The sequence below is a fragment of the Dreissena polymorpha genome, chromosome 12, assembly GCF_020536995.1.
Source record: "Dreissena polymorpha isolate Duluth1 chromosome 12, UMN_Dpol_1.0, whole genome shotgun sequence".
NCBI lineage: Eukaryota > Metazoa > Mollusca > Bivalvia > Myida > Dreissenidae > Dreissena > Dreissena polymorpha.
Genome location: NC_068366.1, coordinates 60,519,430 through 60,538,291, shown reverse-complemented (window position 1 = coordinate 60,538,291; position 18,862 = coordinate 60,519,430). Strand labels below are relative to the sequence as shown.

Below are 18,862 nucleotides of genomic sequence, written 5' to 3'. Positions count from 1 at the left end.
AAAAAAAGTCGGGAAAACAGTCTTTTTGGAACGGTGATGTCACCTTAGTGCCACCGTAGGCAGGGGCGTAGAATAGCGTAGAAAAGTCAGTGTTACTCGAAATAGTAAACTGTTATTTTAAGAAAAGTTACTTCACCATCTGCTCAGGACAAACACATCTGACGTGGGCAATGAGGTGGAGGCTCCCGGCAATCGCCAGAATAACATATTTTATTATAATTGTATATTTAATTTAATTGTATATAGTTTATACAATCAATCATGCTATCAGACAGACAGCATGTTTAGATGAGCACGTAAACCGGGTTCAGTTTAAAGCACAAAAAAACAATTTTGTATTCCTTACGCAAATCTAATTACAGGTAGCGTCCTTTGAGCAGACCCTAAAATAAGAATTTCGTAAGAAAAGACTTCGCCAAAATTACACAAAAGTATTTGGTAAAAGAAATGAGGATTGATGACTGCCATTACTTTTAATAGAAAAGTATTGAATTGTGCAGACGCACAATACATATTGACTTTTTTAATCGAACCATTCCGAAAATCAGAAACACACTAACGCAAGAGAATTTATGTTGCCTCTTACAGAATACTTGTCTTTAATTTGCCAAGTCAGACCAGAAGTTGACTGTGTATTGTAGGTCTGTATATTTTCCATAGACATAAGCATTTTATAATCAAAATGAATTATAAATGACGGCACGAATGCAATCAAGATGTCTTCATTGAAAACTATATAGCAAACGATCTTGCAGACAATTGGTACAGGTTCACCCATTTAAGCCTAGTGGACTCTCTCATCCTACTAAATTGGATCAATTTATTTCCAAAATTATGGAAGTCTAGTACATTTATTTCTATATTCAGAAAATTGCTTACAGAAATTCCTTTCCGCAAACAGCGCAGACCCTGATGAGGTCTGCGCTGTTTGCCATGGCCTTTTTTTTCTAGACGCTAGGCATAAATGGGTTAAAATAAATACATGTAATGTTGCTGTTTATGGAGAATTAGATAGATATTCATTGTATGCAAAGTGTCTTTCTTGGTATGTTTATCAAAGAAGCTTTTGTTATAACAAATGCGATTCTTAATAATACTGGTAAATAAACGTCAGTGTCGCCTTGATAGAACATGCGGGTTCTCACCATCGATTGTATTTATTTTAATTTTACTCTTCATGACTATTATTTGTTATGTAAATTACAGTAATGTTTTGTTGTTAACTTGTCATAACTAGTGACGTGACAGAGAATACTGTGTTTATTTAAGCCTGAATAAGATGTACTTTTGTATTATTATGAATAATCTGTCTCTCTGTATGTCTGTCTAACTATTCTCCCCCGGTATAACGTTGAGTTAAAATGATACTCGGTTCATTTCAGGACACGGCTTCTTACTGACCCCGTGCAGTGGGTACAAAGTAGTACGTTTATAATTGGCTCGGGTCCAATATAAATACTGCATCACACCATTTATAAGAAGTGGCGTTGGTAGTATGACGTTTTGAATAAAGATGTCTTAAAATAGACCCAGTTTGTTACCTTATATATGCAGTCTTCGTTTTGTTAAAATTCGCTTAAATCAATAATATTTATTATAAGGATATTTAATTTATTGCCCCCGTGTAATATCACCATAACTTAATATTTCTAATAGCATAATAAATAAGTATTAAGGATGTTCGATCGTTTCCACTTTACGGTAATTGATTCACTATATCGTGAAAATTAAAAACCTTTATATATTTTCACGGTTTCAAAATATTAGGTTGGAATAAACGAGTGTAAATTCTAGTTTTACTGTTTTGATTATGCGCCTTTAAATTTTCGGCATTTACATATTTTCGAGATTTACTGCATTGAAACCAAGCGTTCGATTGCTTGACGTCACTTCGTGATCGACATCGATGAAACGCTTGCTTACGCTGTAGATGTTATTTTCTGTGCAAATACAAGCGTCTATTGATAACGAAACGATAATTTGTCAACAATGAGAATCAGATACTTGGCTTAATAATTTTCATTTAAAATGTCTAATTTGGATATAATTCGGAATACAAAACGAAACTTAAAAGGTATTGAAAACAACAACGTTCAAAAGAACAATGTGGATTTCAATAGAAAGACTATTTCCACCGACAATCAGGATTTCCGGTATGACCACTGTTATTTTGACGATTTTTCTATCGGTTCGTCGGTAAGCGTGACCACATGTGACAACAGCGATGCTAGTTGGATATAAAATTGGTAGACGTGTCGTTGAACTCGACACATTGACCGAATCGCTTTTAGCATGCAGTGCTTGTCAAGTGCCCATGAATTTACTTAACACTGTAGAAAGCAGGGATTTCGGACAGGCATGTGTTTTGGACATACAGTTTAGCAATTGTGGTGCAGTAAATAATGTGGCTACTGGACGGAAACATGGCAGAGTTTATGACATGATCACAAAGCTTGCATTTGGGTAAGACTTCTTTGTCTTTTTGGTACATTGGTGCATTATATCATGATTTATTGTCTAAATTACTGATACTTTTGAATACATTCAGATAGTTATCTCTAAGTTATTCGCGTGTAGTCTACATGCATACATTTTTTATATTGTACTTGCTATATTTTTCCTTCATATTTTGTCTGATTTACTGCCAGTAAACACAATTACAGTAGAATGTGAATGGTTGTCCTTAGTTAAACATGTATATTTTTAAGTGACATAAGTTTATTTTCTTCCTGCAGTCCTAGTTATTAATACCGGTAATAAATATGAAATTTTACAAGTTTACAAAACATAAATATTCTCAATTTGTCAAATACGTATTGGTTTTGAAAATAAAGGGCTTGAATTAATTCTTATTTGTGTGTATGTAGATCACTAGGTCTTATAAAATGTTGTAACTTTTGTAAATTAGTGACATTATTTCATATTATTTTATTCCGCATAAGCATATTCTAGCATTGTGCATTGTCAACTGTTCTGTCATTTACTGCAATCTGTTTCAGGTAAATCAAAAACTGGGTGTTTCACCTGGGACTTTCACATCGAAACTGGCCCTTCTCCATGACCTTCAGCACAAAAAAGAAAGGCTATAGCTGTTACTCGTGCAGCAAAACAGTGACGCATAAGACTTAAAACTCGAACGGTATTTTTAATTATGGGCATTTTATATTTAAAACACAGTATTCTTCATTTGTATGCCCCCAATTGGCGACATAGTTTTCGCACTGTCCGTGGGTCGGTCAGTCCCTCACACTTGTCGTGCCTTCTCTCTAATTCAAGTAGTTTTCATCCGATCTTCACCAAACTGGGTTTCTTAGAATTGTATGGATTATTTTTTTATATAGTTACAAAGTTGGAGTTTGGGGCATCCGTGTTGTGTGGACACATTTCTTGTTGTAGATTGTATCAATAGATCCATCAATTATATATGCAAAGTAGTAGTAACATTTAAAAGCATATGCTAATGTTTGTAAATTGATTATTGTAAAAGCATTAATGTGCTGTGTAATCATTTCTTTAAATAAAAATCGGAGATAACCCATGAAGGTGCAAGCAAATGTTCCAATTTGAAATTCTGTTTTTCTGTTCAGGCATTCAAAGGACAGTGCAAGAAGTACGAGTGGGACCAACATACAGTTCAAACATAGAGGACCAAGACGTTGAAGTTACAACTATACCCCCACCTATACCCAAGCCTGGTCAAGCAGGGCTAGACACTACTGGGAAGGAATTTGTTTTCTTTGATTTGGAAACAAGAGGGTTAGGTAAAGTTTATTTTTAACATATTCCTTATTCACAGTGTTGCACATACAGAAGTTTATCTTGGTCCAATTCAGGTATTTAGGTACTCTAAATCTCCAAAGTTGAACTTCTATTAAAAAATATACATATTTACTTACATGTATAACATAATTCAACCTGCTACTGCTGAGTAACTCAATGTGTCAGAGATATCGTGTGAATTGTTGGTCAACCTAGCATATGTTTGAATTGCAACAAGAGTTATGTTCAGACTAATTTCTCATTTTGCTTTCATATAATACATCATTCTTAATCTTTATTGATAAAATGATAGTAAATACCACTTAGATGATGCAATGTTACATTACCCACAACTGGCTTTAGTATATTATTGTGCATCATTTAAGAATTTAAACACTCTTCTCTTCGCTTCTTCAGATTTATGAATACATAAAATCATTAGATGCCAACAACTTACTTTGATATATCCATGAATGGAAGAAAAGAGCGTTTCAATTTTCATAATAACAGTTATTATGCCCCCCTTGGAAGAGAGAGTTAATATTGTTTAGCTGGATGTTTGTCTGTGGGTAGATCATTAAGTTTCCGATCAATAATTTGTCAACTTTTTCACTGATTGGCTTTTTACTCTCCATGTGCATAGGGATTGGACAGTATATAACCCCCATTTAAATTATGGTCACTTAGTCAAAGGTCACAATAAGTGTGAAAATTGTTTCCGATCAATAACCCTTCAACTGAAAATTCTCTTAAACCACAATGCATAGAGAATGAATGTGAAGGAACCTCTTCTACGATTGTTCACATTAAGCTTAAAAAAAAGTCCTGTCCTGGTGGGGGGCAATGTTTTTCCCTTTTATATTTATTGTAAACACTTCAAATGTATTTTAAGAAGTTTACATTGTACTTGGGGGAGCGACCCAGGGCTCTGTGATTAACGGGGCTAAAATGGATTTTGTGCAATTTCAATTAAAAATTTTTGTTTTGTTTTTTCAGAGCACACTTCTCACATAATTCAGATAGCTGCAGTGCATTCAACTGGTCAATTTTCAACATATGTGATGCATGAGAAGAAGATTTCCTTGCAAGCGTCAGAAATAACTGGAGTGACAGTTGTTAGCGTCTCTATGCTTGTCAAGAGACAAACAGTAACAGCTGTCCCCATCAAATCTGCATTGACAAGTTTTATAACATTCTTACAGAAATGTTCACCAATTATTTTAGTTGGGCATAATATAGAGTCTTTTGATTGTAAAGTGTTGCTCCGTGCTATCCATACTTGTTGAAAAATGTTTGAGTTTCAGCAAAATATTTGTGGCTTTTTAGATACTTAAAAATGTTAAAGGAAATATTACCAAATATGAAATCATATAAGCGGTGAATTATACATGGCACATGGCGCTATACAGGATATTTTAGCTTTACAAAAGTTAGTGAACTTTGTTCCTCTTGACCAAAAATTGTTAACAAATATTCATTCAGCTTTTACCGAGCAGTGTTAACATACAATGTGTAACTAAAGGTTGCTTCCAACATCAAATCTTTACAAACCATAATTGATACAAAATTTATAAGTCAAGGTGTTGCAAGGAAAGTTGCAGGAAGTGGATTTCAACTTAAACATTTGAGTCCTGTATCAAAAAGAAACGGACTGAGTGGTTTTAGGAGCCCCCTGTCAGAGGTTACAAACGGACAAATCAGAGTAACAAAATCAAAGAAAATAATATGTACAATAGCGAGTTATTTGTTGCCTGACATCTAACCAATTGTAATTTGCATCTTGTATATAGATAAGCTATGAAATCTAATAGCTGTTACATAATTGTTTTTCCTTCTCGATGACGAACATAGTTGTGATTCTTATGTCAGTTGTATTTCTCATGTTTCACCTAAGTTGTAAGATATTTTTGGCAGTGCATTAAACCACAGATGGTGTGTGAAACATAATTGCCCAGCTTATTGTATTCTTTGTTGTTTTAAGCTTCACCGGCCAAAGGCCAGCGGGGCTTATGTTATGATTCTGTGTCCGTCGTGCGTGCGTGCCTGAACGTTTCCTTTAAACATCTTCTTCTCCTAAACTACTGGTCCAATTGTGATGAAATTTCTCAGGAATGTTCCTCTTTCAACGTTGTTCAAATTATGCCCCTGGGGTCAAATTTGACCCTGCCCCGGGGTCACAAAATTGAACATATGCTTATATAGGGTTTATTTTGTGAAAACTTCACATATTTTTTCGTCCATAACCATTGGGCCTTGGGCTTCCAAATTTGGTATGTAGTGGCATCTTATAGTCCTCTACCAAGTTTGTTCAAATTATGCCCCTAGGGTCAAGTTTGACCCTGCCCTGAGGTTCACAAAATTGAACATATGCTTATATTAGGCATTTTTTGTGAAAACTTTAAAAATCTTCTTGTTCATATTAGTATGGCATAGGGCTACCAAATTTGGTATGTAGTGACATGTAATAGTTCTCTACCAAGTTTGTTCAAATTATGCCCCTTGGGTTAAATTTGAAACTGCCCCAGGGGTTACAAAACTGAACATATGCTTATAAAGTGCTTAATTTGTGAAAACTTAAAAAAAAATTGTCCATATCTATTGGGCCTAGGGCTACCAAATTTGGTATGTAGTGACATCTTATAAACCTCTACCAAATTTGTTCAAATAATGCCTCTGGGGTCAACTTTGACCCTGCCGCGGGGGGTCACAAAATTTAATAAACGCTTATAAAGCGCCTATTTTGTGAAATCTTAAAAAATCTTGTCGAAAACCATTCTGACTATGGCTACCAAATTTGGTATGCAGGAACATCTTAAAGTCATCTACCAAGTTTGTACTTTGGGTCTAATTTGACCCTGACCCGCGGGTCACAAAATTTAACATTATATACGCTTGTATCTTGCTTATTTTGTGAAAACTTTAAAAATATTCTTGTCCTTAACTCTACATCTAAGACTTAGGGCCACCACATTTTGTATGGAGTGAGATATAGTAGTCCTCTACAAAGTTTGCTCAAATTATGCCCCTGGGGTTAAATTTGACCCAGCCCAGGTGGTCACAAAATTGTACATGTGCTTAAATAGGGCCTATATTTAAGTATCTGCTCATGCGGAGAATATTTGTTTCAGTCTTTTTTTCAGCAGTGGAGCGATACAGGGCCATCATGGCCTCTTGTCTTTAAATACACATCACACAGTTCTAAAAATAATTTTAAAATACCTAATACATATGTTCAATTTACAACCAACAACATGGGTAACAGGTGGGTGGGGTAATTTAAGATGTTTATATGAACATCAACATTGTTTTTTCAGTTGTTACATCTGAAATATTTTCATAACAATATACATTAAAAATATTTCTACGTGTATCACATTTCAGTTGAAAATTTGATTGTTATGGAGCAGTTATTATATAGATATGTTTTAATTACTATTACAATGTTAGTCATTGTATTTTTGAAATTAAGTCCATATTAAAATGTCTATAGCAAAAAAAAATCCACGGTGACCTATCAATTTCTTTACTTCATTTTAATGCTTAGCTAGTTTCCTTTAATTATTTAGAACTTCAAATGAATATGAATATTACATCAACAGAAATATGTATCTGTATTGCATGTTATCTATTTTGAACTGTGCAATAAAAAATTCAAAACAAACAAAAAACTATTCATACTTATTTCTCATTTTTTTTTACGATTTCCATAATTTTTGGTTTTAAAACTGTTCACTATGATAATACACATGTTACAGTTGCTAATCTAATGCAATCTCAATACTATTATGCCATTTTAGATGTATTACACAAAAACATTTTACCGTACCCCCAAATTTATGCCCCGCAAAAATGACCTTTTTTCAAACGCACATGGCATTTAAAAACCTTCGTTATCTCAAAATTATTCACGGTGACCTCTCTTTTTTATTTTATATTAATTTCAGATACAGATTCATTAATCACCATACAAAAAATTATAGCATTCCGGATATTTTGAAAATTATCACAAAACGATCGAACATCCTTAAAGGTTACGATCATACATTAACTATTTTAACTGGGATATGAACGACATTGATGTTTTAATGAAGGTTCACAATAAGTTCGTTGGGCACCGACCGTGGTTTAACCTTGAAGGAAGGCATAGATCTAGGACACGTATTAATCACCTTATTCTTACAGTTTTATAACCTTATCTATGCAAGAAAATGCATATGAAGAAGAATGTTGAACATGTCATTACGAAATTGTTTGCAGGATAGTGTTAGAAATCGGGTTTTAGATCATGTACGATTATACGTACAGCGTGCGTACACTTACATGTCAACTCACATTCTATTTTCGATTACAGCCAGTATCTGCCTATAACTTCTGGATCCATTTGGACGAGATTCCGTTGTTTGGTTAAATTTACTGTAAAAAAAAGTAATGTTCCTGGTTCCTGGTAATTTTTAAAGTCATTAGAATATTGGATCATATTTGCTGCATGCGGTAATATCTTCCCACGTTATATATTTTCAAAATTAACCACACAGTGAAATGTTAAGACAATGGTAAACCGTCGTAAATACAATTATTAACCCATTCATGCCTAGCGTCCTGAAAAAAGGACATTGCAAACAGCGTAGACCCAGATGAGACGCCGCATAATGCGGCGTCTCATCTGGGTCTGCGCTGTTTGCTTAGAGGAATTTCTGTGAGAAAATATCTAAATATAGAAAAAAGTATACCAGACACCCCTAATTTTGGAAATAAATTGATCCAATATAGAAGGATGGGAGAGTCCACTGGGCATAAATGGGTTAACGTAGCCACGTAGATATAATATTTCATTCATCATGTCACTAAAGTCCTATAAATAATTATGCCTCCTGTTTATCCGGTACTATTGTGTGTTTTTTTAATATTTAGTTCACTGGGATAAGTAGATACCAGGGAGTAGTAGATACACGTCATTGATTTGTTAATGAAAAACGATGTTGTTTTTCAAACGTTTTATTTATTCAACATAGTAAAAATATAACTGTATAACAAAGTAAGTAAGATATGTACATATAAAACAACGCAGAGAACAGTTTTCGTCGTCCAAGACGTTGTCTATGTGAAGGTCCAATGAACATTATAGTCATACAGAGGCAGTATATTTACACACAATTAAGTTCTCATTAATACATATTCGTTTGGGTGAAATAAAGACTGTTAAACAAAATCGTTATGTTTGTATATACATCGACAATGTTTTGTTTTTCTTTCAACGCAATTTATAGACTTACTGCTGACAAACATAACCAAATTAAGGCTGCTAAAGTTTAAAAGCACATTGGAATATGAGAAGAATACTTTCCGTATTCAGGGGCAACATATTCTTAAAAACAAAAGTGCCCACCTTTTTTAACTATAGTAGTATTTCACCGTTTTCGATTAAAAGAAGGTTGTGGATTCACAAAGGGACTCGTTCACAGTCTTTCAGATATAGTTTTTGTCCAGATTAAAAAATAGATCAAACTTACAAAATGCAACCTTTTTGTCCAGATTTAAAAATAGAAAAGAACAAACTTTTATTAATGTTTCAGTCTTTGAAAACCTCATATTAGTGACACAACCAGTTGAATTTAGTAAACGTAATTAGTATGTAGTCTAGATACCCCTACATAAGCTTGTCTTGGACAAGTACATAACATACCGGTATATAAATATAGGCCCTTATTAAGTCAACAACAATGAGTCAATGCATCTGTAATCATAACTAAACTAAACATGAACATATACAAAGCATTATCTTAACAGACAGACTAGTTTATTTGCTTTATTATACTATATAACTTTCTAATGACTAACCTACCATTATATTATTATTAAAAATCTTTATTTCCTGAAGGTTGCTCATTAAGACAACACATTTCGTATCATTACCATTGAAACAATGGTCATCTTATTTTCAATGAGGCCTTCAGACAACAGCATGAAATAGTATTACTGTACAGTACAATATAACACAGTAAATGTATCCAGCATAAACATGTTAGATTATCACAACATTGCACAAGTTGAGTAGTGTTATTTTAAGAAAAAAGCCAAAAAAAAGTATTACTTGCAGGACTTGGTGTGAATAATAAAATATACAGGTCCGTTAAAGGGGCCGTTTCACAGATTTTGGCATGTTTTGAAGTTTGTCATTAAATGCTTTATAGTTTATATTGATAAATGTAAACATTGGATCTAAAAAGCTCCAGTACAAAATCAAGAAATAAAAAGTAGCCCGCAGCAGGGCTCGAACCAGTGACCCCCGGAATCCTGGAATAAAAACCAAATAGACCACTCGGCCATCCTGCCAATCATAAATGGGCGACGTATTTTATACTTTATATAAGCTATCTTGGTAGTTTCTCAAAATTAAACGACAACAACAGAACTCTCCAAATTATTCAATCGTTTCGCCTTGCAACGCTTTATAATTTTCAGGTTTTTAAATCGTCAAAAGATGCATATAATGGCTATATTAAACCATGGTATATGTTCAGTATTACTGTTTCCTCACAAATATCATAACTAAAACGAAATTTTGCGAATCTGAAACAACTTTTTTCAATTTTGTCAATTTACCAAAACGTGAAAAGATCCCTTTAATATTTAACCGGTTACGCGGGGTATTTTTATAATTGCCCTGCTACAATTAATTTGATAATGTCATACGCCTACTGATTGATGTGTTCATATTTTACTATTCTGAGGTAATAAAAACATAACACTGCTATCGAATTCTTATGAATACACTTTCTCGATAAAGACACCTTATGTTATTGTAAATAAATTACAATTTATAAGAAATACGAGTGTCTTGAATTTCAGAACATAAACGCTGCCTGTCATTGGCGTTTTTTGCATCTCGGGACATTGTGACATGCGTGTTTGGCACATAAATGTGCTGCGTCACTGGAGTTTAAACTGTAAACCCTCAACAGATATTACATCATTTCCAGGGAGTTTTGGGGATACGCCACCTCTGCTGTAAAGACTTGAGCCCAAACGTTAAATATAAATATAACCTTCACAGATTAACGGTTATTATTTACACATTCGTTGTCTCTAGTCTTTCTATAATTGCTTTTCAGCCATGCGAAAATGTTCTGTCCCGAATGACTTCCTTCTTGTGGCCTTCAATTGTTTTGTTTGAAACAGACACGCTGGTGAATTCTTTTCGCCACACAATCGAGGTCACTGAAAAAACAAACAAACAACCAATTCATTCATACATATGCAATAAAACTCTAGAATCTCTAACAGGAGAAAAATTACCCTTATTATCAAATACTTTTATAACAAGAAAATACATTTTTTTAAATCACAATTACCACACCATTATTAATCATCATCATCATCGTCTTAAACCCTATCATCAACAACACCACAACTACATAGACATGAGCAGCGCTCTGGGGAAAATAGGGTTTGACGCATGCGTCATCGCTGATTAGCCTGCACTGTCCGCACAGGCTTATCAAGGAAAACACTTTCTGCTCGTTTTTTTTTAAGATAAGGCTCTTCTTGACGAAAATAAAGTTTAAGTGGAAAGTGTCGTCCCTGATTAGCCTATGCGGACGGCACATGCATTTAACCCTTTTTTCTTAGAAAAAGACTCAAATTTTCTCAAGAACTTACCAGGCGATGCCACTTTTCCAAAGATATGTTTCAGCGATCTCGCCACCAAAAACAGGAATAGAGCGTATAGGCCACACACCACCAACAAGACGATGCCCCGCCCCTCCATCCCACCCTCTAGTTTCCCGAGTCCCGACTCGCGGGCCGACAGGGAGTAGCTACTAGGGTAACGCGGAGTGTCTCTATAGCAACGAAGCTCGGCAGTTTCCATGATGGGTCGCATTGATTTCAAACTGTTGTCAGAGTCTGAAAATAAAAAAAACGTGTATGTATAATGTACGTAAATAATGACACTTGTATTGTTCCTAAATCATGACACGTTTTCTGTATAGGAATAATGAATGGCACGCGTATTGCACGTGAATATTCACCCGTCTGTTGCAAGTGAATAGTGACACGTTTATTAATGTGAATACTGAGCGTGTATTTTGAGATGACCGGCAAGTGTATTGTACGTGGATGTTTTGACGTCTGTTTTCTTGATTACTATGTTGTTGGTTGTCACTAATTTTAGTTTTCTGGTTTTAATTAGAAAACATCGTACTTTACACACAAAAAACACGTGCTGTCAATTTTTTTTCGCCAAATGTATATTCTAACCAACAGATAATTGGTTGGTCGCAATTAAATTACAGATGATTCAGTCAGCATTGACATATTACGTCGTCCGTGACCTCGGGCGAATCAATGTTTACATCGTTGTAAATAATGACCTCAACCCTGCTGATCAAACACACGTGAACGTCCCTCGTACGAATCAATGTTTACATCGTAACGTTATAAATAATGACCCCCCCTATCCTGCAGATAGGACACTTGAATGTCATATCGCTCTACCTGATGCCCATAGCAATGTAGAACTAAAGCAACATTACTATATAAAACGCCATAGATACCCCATAAGAAATAAGGAAATCTAACTAAAGTGGTTGGCAAAGCAGTGACTTCTGGTAATACACAACTTAATACCACCCCGTTTATCATGAATCGTTTAGCCAGGGACAGTATATCGCTTTCATTGCAACTTTAACTTCTATCAAGTTTATCATAGCGACGTTATACATGCTGACCCGCTCAGCTGTTTTCAGCGACACGTGCAAGATAAATGTAGTGTAATACAAGATTCGTGCCTTTATATGCGCATACGAACTATATTTTGGAATTTGGTTGATATGAATTGCATTAACGATTTTTGTATTCAGTTATTAACAAACGTGTGCATAAACAATAAAATATATTACTGTAGGTTACGTCACATGATTAAATATTCGCCGTATTTGCCGCACCCAAAATTCGTAGTGATTTTTTTTCTACCCGCATGGTCCATAATTCACTGAATCCGATTTTTCTAAAGCAGTAATTTACAATACTTTATTTATATTGCGTTCGATCAACATTCGTTTCAATTGTTTGGATTCTAATTCCGTCGAATTGATTTAATTGTTTTGACCTTCACTACACGTCAACAATTCTAGTTGTTTCAAATTAATTAAACAAATGTACGTTAATACCAGTTAAAATAGGAAAAAAGAAAACTTGTAGATCTACATATGTTCTGTATATCAGAGGGTGCATAACTAAATGTTCAAAGTTAGGTTAAGAAACTTCAGCGAACAATTTATGTAGTATTGACAGACCTTACAGTAAAGTCGCGCCAGTCAAAAATCTAGTTGCAATAATCCAACTCCCAGCTATTGACCCTCCGGGTCTGGGCTGTACGTATGTACTCATAAAAGCTCAGAGCATTCAAGAAGAACTAGTCAAAAATCATAAAAAGCGACTCTTAAAGTTATGGTAGCCAGAACTAGTCCAAAGTCCGTCGTTCCATTATTATTTGACTGCCATTAATTGTAATGAACCAAAATATTTAATTGAAATAATTATAGATTTTAATTGACACACACATATGCAAAATAATAATAATAAATATATTACCTTTTAAAACTCAATTTATTACAATCCAAACTCCCAGTCCCAACACCAAGTAAATAATGCGACACAGTTACTTCAATCACGCTATAATCTCGGTTCTGATGCAAACCTTTACACTCATGCAAGCTATCATGATTTCATCATGTACATTGTTTGTATAGGTAAACCCCACGCGTTAAATATAGACCATGCGCGTGCTACATGATCGACTTTGACATTGTTGGACGACATCTATTTTTAGCACACTTTGATACAGGTGTGAGAGTCCGATTAATGGAAAGCATTCATATGCTAGTTATATGTTAAATAGTTTGCGCATGCTCTTAAGCCTTTATAATGTATCTTATGCGTGTATGATATTCAATAAAAGTAATGTATTTAAACTACCCGCAGCAGAACGAACCTAATATCGACACTTTTGGCGCTATTTTTGTATGTGCCTATGACAAGCAACCTTTTTGTTTTGTATGGGTCCATGCGATCAATAAAATGGTCTGTATAAAATATATATTTGCTGTAAATATGATTTATTGGAAGTAGGGTATGTATCAAAATGCCGGCACATTCTACAATCGACACACTGAAACTTTTAAAAATAAGGAATACATTTGGCTTATGAAACTTTTCAGGGACCTAAACAAACAACTGTATAGGTCTCTTAGCTTTTTATATATATTTTTTAGTTTTTTTTGCTACGGAAACAATAATCAACTAAACTTTGTTAATATCTTAAGCAAAAGCGATTTAAACCCGCTTATGGTATGCAGCCGTGTGCATGATAATACGCCGGCCAGTCCGACAATACGTAAAGCCAACAACCTCAATTCTCTACCACAGTACAACACATCTAATTATTCATTTATGATAACCTATATAATTGATCGCTTTTAGTCTGGTGATCTTATAAAATTCGCTGACTATTTTTTATCGATACTGGCTCGTTTGGCTTTACATACCAGCAGCTGATCAGCGTGATAAAAAACAACAAAAAATTCAACAGGATAAACAAGAAATATCTTAACAAAAGATTTGATGCTAGTTTGTATTGGTGAAAGATAATCAGTTACATCAATGAGATCAAAGATCGCGCCTGTGTTTTACTGCCTAATTTTAGTTGCATAACATCCACATTAATGACGTTTGTTGCGCTAGTTTTGTTGATTTTTTTTCTCATTATTAGATACTTATGATAATGTATCTCCAGATGAAATACAGAAATACTATGTGAAAATGACATAACAAAAAATAAGGACATCGACAAAGGCGATTTATCCATACATATTTCAAATATTTATGCGCGCGTTCTTTGCACAGATCTGTTTTAAAAGTTTTCCGTGCACATATATATTTTAATCGATGTTTTTATTGTATCGTGATTTATAATAAAATCGCGATCATGCTAAATATACTGGTCAAGTTGATGGGATTTCTTATAAAATCTATCATAAATAGTATCTATCATGTTATTGTTTAAAACACATCTTTCACGTGAGCCTCGCCCTGTGAAAAAGGGGTTTAATGCATGTGCGTTAAGTGTCGTTCCAGATTAACCTCTGCAGTCTGCACAGGCTAATCAGGGACGACACTTGCCGCCTAAACTCGATTTATGCAATGAAGATACTTTCTGTAAACGAAAAATACCATAAAAGCGGAAAGTGTCGTCCCTGATAAGCCTGTGCGGACTGCACAGGCTAATCTGGGACGACACTTTACGCACATTCATTTAACCCCCTTTTCACTGAACACGGCCAATATAGTCGTTGCTCTATGTGTCTGCTTTATACCATTCCGTGTCAAGCAGCGCGCTAATACAAATAAGACTCGCTCTGGGAAAACGAGGTTTAATGCATGTGCGTAAAGTGTCGTCCCAGATTAGCCTGTGTAGTCCGCACAGGCTTATCACGGACGACACTCTGCGCTAGTATGATATTTTTCATAATAAATGAAGTCCCATCTAAGCAAAAAGCCAGATAGGTCGGAAAGTGTCGTCCCTGAAAAACACTTGACGGAAGTCTTATCTTAACGAAACTCCAGTTTAGGCAGAGAGCGGACTGCACATTTGAGACCACACTTTACGCACATTCACTTTGCCCCGTTTATCCAGAGCATATATCATAAGTATCTGTTTGAACAAAAACAACACGGAATCAAGATAAACCGGTCGTCAAGCAGCAAAAACAAAGAATGTTTTGACTTCATTGTGTCCAAATACGAACAACATAAAACTAACGCTCAAACGGTCGTTGTAGGCTCATTTACTATTTAAAAGAACCCCGGATACACTAAAGTAAATAATATCGTACACAGGGTATGAAATATACACTTAAAGACACCCGGTCATACTACGGGGAACTTTTTAGTATGTTATCCGTACTTTGTAGTATAGACAATCCCAGAATCGATAATATGGGCGCCGCAATATTGGCTATTACGTAACCCGCGATTGAAAACGGTACTGAAGAATTTGACAGATTACAACGTTATCATAGTGTACACCCGCTTTATTCCAATAAACAGTACTTTATGACTTCGCACATTAGGATTGAAAACAAGTGAAACATGAAACCAAGTGTCGATATGTATCACATCGTAAATCAATATAATTTAAATTAAAAATATACACGATAGATTCATAAAATATGTGTCTCTGCAACAATATTCAGTGACAACACGTAATGTTTAAGGCCGAGTTGGCATTTTTAACAAACCTTTCAGCATAATGCCTTTGTATAGAATTTAATTATTTCTTTATGGAATAAAATTTTCAAGCATAATTATAAAGGTATAGAAATATCTAAAGTGTGAAGTAAACGTTGTGATTTTAGCGTAAATAGTGCCGGAGATATTAACAAAGATCTATCAATATATAAAGATTGGAAACATCCATTCAGACCATATTGTTTGGATAGATCTTTGATACTAATTAGATAGATTTAAGATCGATGTAGACAATTAAATTGATATCTGCCTTTGTTAAAGCCTATATTATGTCTTATTAAATGTCGTACTTTCTATACTTTCCGGAGATATTCATTAAGAAGCGTTGTAAGATTAAAGACTTTGGACGACTTCTTTAATTGAATAATACATCTCTTTGTTTGTCTAAACAGTTGCCATTTCGCTATAAATATTTCCCTTGTAAGTGTCATTTTAAAGGTAATATACAAATCTATAGCCGAAATGAAGTTTGTGATTCTAAAATTGTTTCGTAAATCTGTGTTATCGAAACTCTGTAAGATTTTCAGGTAGAGATTTTTTTAAAATTAAAATAATGTATCTAGTTTAGTCTAAAACTAAAGTGGTTTTTAGCAATCTTTTATTTAAAAATCGCTCTCAAGCTAATACAAAAATAACTAGCCAGAAATGAATTTTGTGTTTTAAATGAACAAGTATTGGAGTTATTCGTTTGCAAAACTGTGTAAGATGTCAGGATATGTCATACTTTTTTATTTAAAGGACATATCAGCTTTTGTCTACAACTTTCTTATATTATTATTTAAATAACGTTTTACATGTTGCCTGAAATATTATTAAATTTTCTTAATAACATCTTAATTCACGATTGAAATGTTCAACATGAAAAATAATGAGCCTTAAATAAACTTAAATAGTTCCAATTGTGTTCTCTAGATTTCCTAAACGTATGTCTTTATTAAATGTTCGTAAAACAGTCTAAATTAACGCTTAAAAAATAAAAACACGCACAAAATAAGTGATTTATTTTTCTTTAATTACGGATTATTAATGACAGCAACATACATCTCTTAAAAAAACATCAGCGATAAATGCGCGAACGAATTCGCTCAATGGGAGGCGATGTTCCAAGTGTGGATTAAAAGCGTTTATGGGTTTGCCCGTGACACCACATGTCTGCACATGTGTTGGTACCGAAATTTAGATAAGATATCACGCGTAACCTTTAAATAACATGTTAAATGACAATCAAGACCTTATTCATGCCAGGGACCTACACAAATAGGTCCCTGTCCATGCTGTGTGTTATTACTCTTAAACGAATGCAGATGAACCTTATTTCTACTAATTACGTAATTTATATTAATTAAAAACACGAAATATTATCTGGTTGTCAGATCGATAACAGAAACTCTTTAAATCCTCAAATATATTTGATAAACCCGTTTCGCTTCCTTGTTTTGCGTAGGGACCTATACATACATATTTAGTCCATGTTTATTTCTTCAGTACCGTTTTGGAGGCGCGCGAGAGTATTCAGGGGCGGGTAATCCGGGAGGTATCGATTTCTGGGATTGTCTATACTTAAAATACCCGCGGTACGTTTAGTACATGAGCAGACATTAACCACTCGAGAATTACTACATTCCACAAATAACAGCACAAAAAGTCTGGCCAGTGTGGGGATCGAACCCACGACATTCGCGTTATTAGCACGACGCTCTGCCAACTGAGCTAACCGGCCGCTTATGCATATACGTATGTCTTACATAACAAATATACATGTGTAATATTACAACGCTATTGTAATACACATCCTAATAGTTCATTGGTCAAACTGATACCGTCGTTGTCGGCTTTTGTACTACTTTAAAGTACCCTGGTACAATGTTAATCAGGTAACGAACATACGCTTAAAGGCGCCCGGCCATACTTCCTTACCGCGAGTACTTTGAAGAATACTTAAGAGGAGCCAGGGTACTTTTAAGTAGTACACGGGCCGTCAATTAACAATCGAACTAAACTAACCGAAACAACAGAAAGTACCAAACACTATACGGACTTTGTTGAACGTGTATAAATTAATAGCAAAGGTGCCTGTATATGGTTAACTGCAAATATTTCATGATTGTTAAACTTACCGGATGAAAAAGGTAAGACGCGCGCTCTTGCCATGATGGTATACGTCCGGCGTCTTTTGGCGACACACGCGACTCGATTGCAACGAGCGACTGGCGTATAGACTACTTTCGTCAGGCCATTATTTACATTTCTTCCGCTTAAAAGATACGATATCTACTTGAAATCATACGAATCTCAATTTAGCGTCCTTTACTGCGGGTTCAAGGTTGTATTTAATTAACATATTATTGGCCTATTGGCCGGTTAACCACAGTGTTAACGCTCTGCCTTGAACGCCGTTTGCTACACAGGTCATATGAGGACAGACGTCGGCGTCATGTGACATTCGCATGTCGTCTGCTAACCACGCTGATTCTTTTAAGTTGGTAAAATAAAGCGCGTTTAAATGCGCATGTAATTATTTTAAAGCCTGGTTTTCAAATAAATTTGCTGAGTGAACTTATTCCAACTTATCTAAAGTATAGTTATGTTATTGTATTTATAGATTCATACAGTGAATGAATGCACGCTGCTCGGTTGTATGAACGCAGTAAAAACTCCCTACTCAGTGTCATGAGTATTTCGATACCATCAGTGTAACAGACACCAACGCCACCAGCTACTTGTGCAAGCCAAACAACGCCGCGGCACCGGGTAAACGTGAAAATGCTTTATGAAACATCAACAAAACAAAGCA

The 18,862-nt window shown here is 34.8% G+C and overlaps 1 protein-coding gene, 1 long non-coding RNA gene and 1 other non-coding gene across 7 annotated transcripts; 1 reads left to right on the top strand and 2 right to left on the bottom strand.

Annotated features, from left to right (window-relative positions):
• Positions 1-1,497: 1,497 nt before the first annotated feature.
• LOC127853511 (uncharacterized) lies at positions 1,498-7,418 on the top strand. Of its 3 annotated transcripts, none has more exons than XR_008036644.1 (5): positions 1,498-1,532; positions 1,956-2,463; positions 3,000-3,139; positions 3,588-3,761; positions 4,756-7,416. It is a non-coding gene; the product is annotated as an uncharacterized LOC127853511 (long non-coding RNA). The 3 variants fall into 3 exon arrangements; XR_008036643.1 differs by lacking the exon at positions 1,498-1,532 and adding an exon at positions 1,570-1,701; XR_008036642.1 differs by lacking the exon at positions 1,498-1,532 and having other exon boundaries at positions 1,736-2,463; positions 4,756-7,418.
• Positions 7,419-8,738: 1,320 nt separating this feature from the next.
• LOC127853510 (uncharacterized) lies at positions 8,739-18,457 on the bottom strand. Of its 3 annotated transcripts, none has more exons than XR_008036640.1 (3): positions 13,354-13,514; positions 11,419-11,664; positions 8,739-10,977 (listed from the first exon to the last, which is right to left on the bottom strand). XR_008036640.1 is itself a non-coding variant. In XM_052388069.1 (3 exons), exons 1-3 carry the CDS (start codon positions 18,217-18,219, stop codon positions 10,868-10,870), a joined length of 390 nt encoding a protein of 129 aa, XP_052244029.1. In that variant the 5' UTR covers positions 18,220-18,457; the 3' UTR covers positions 8,739-10,867. The 3 variants fall into 3 exon arrangements, 1 of the variants encoding a protein (XP_052244029.1); XR_008036641.1 differs by lacking the exon at positions 13,354-13,514 and adding an exon at positions 13,056-13,073; XM_052388069.1 differs by lacking the exon at positions 13,354-13,514 and adding an exon at positions 18,186-18,457.
• On the bottom strand, positions 17,716-17,788 carry Trnai-aau (transfer RNA isoleucine (anticodon AAU)). Its single transcript has one exon. It is a non-coding gene; the product is annotated as a tRNA-Ile (tRNA).
• Positions 18,458-18,862: the final 405 nt, after the last annotated feature.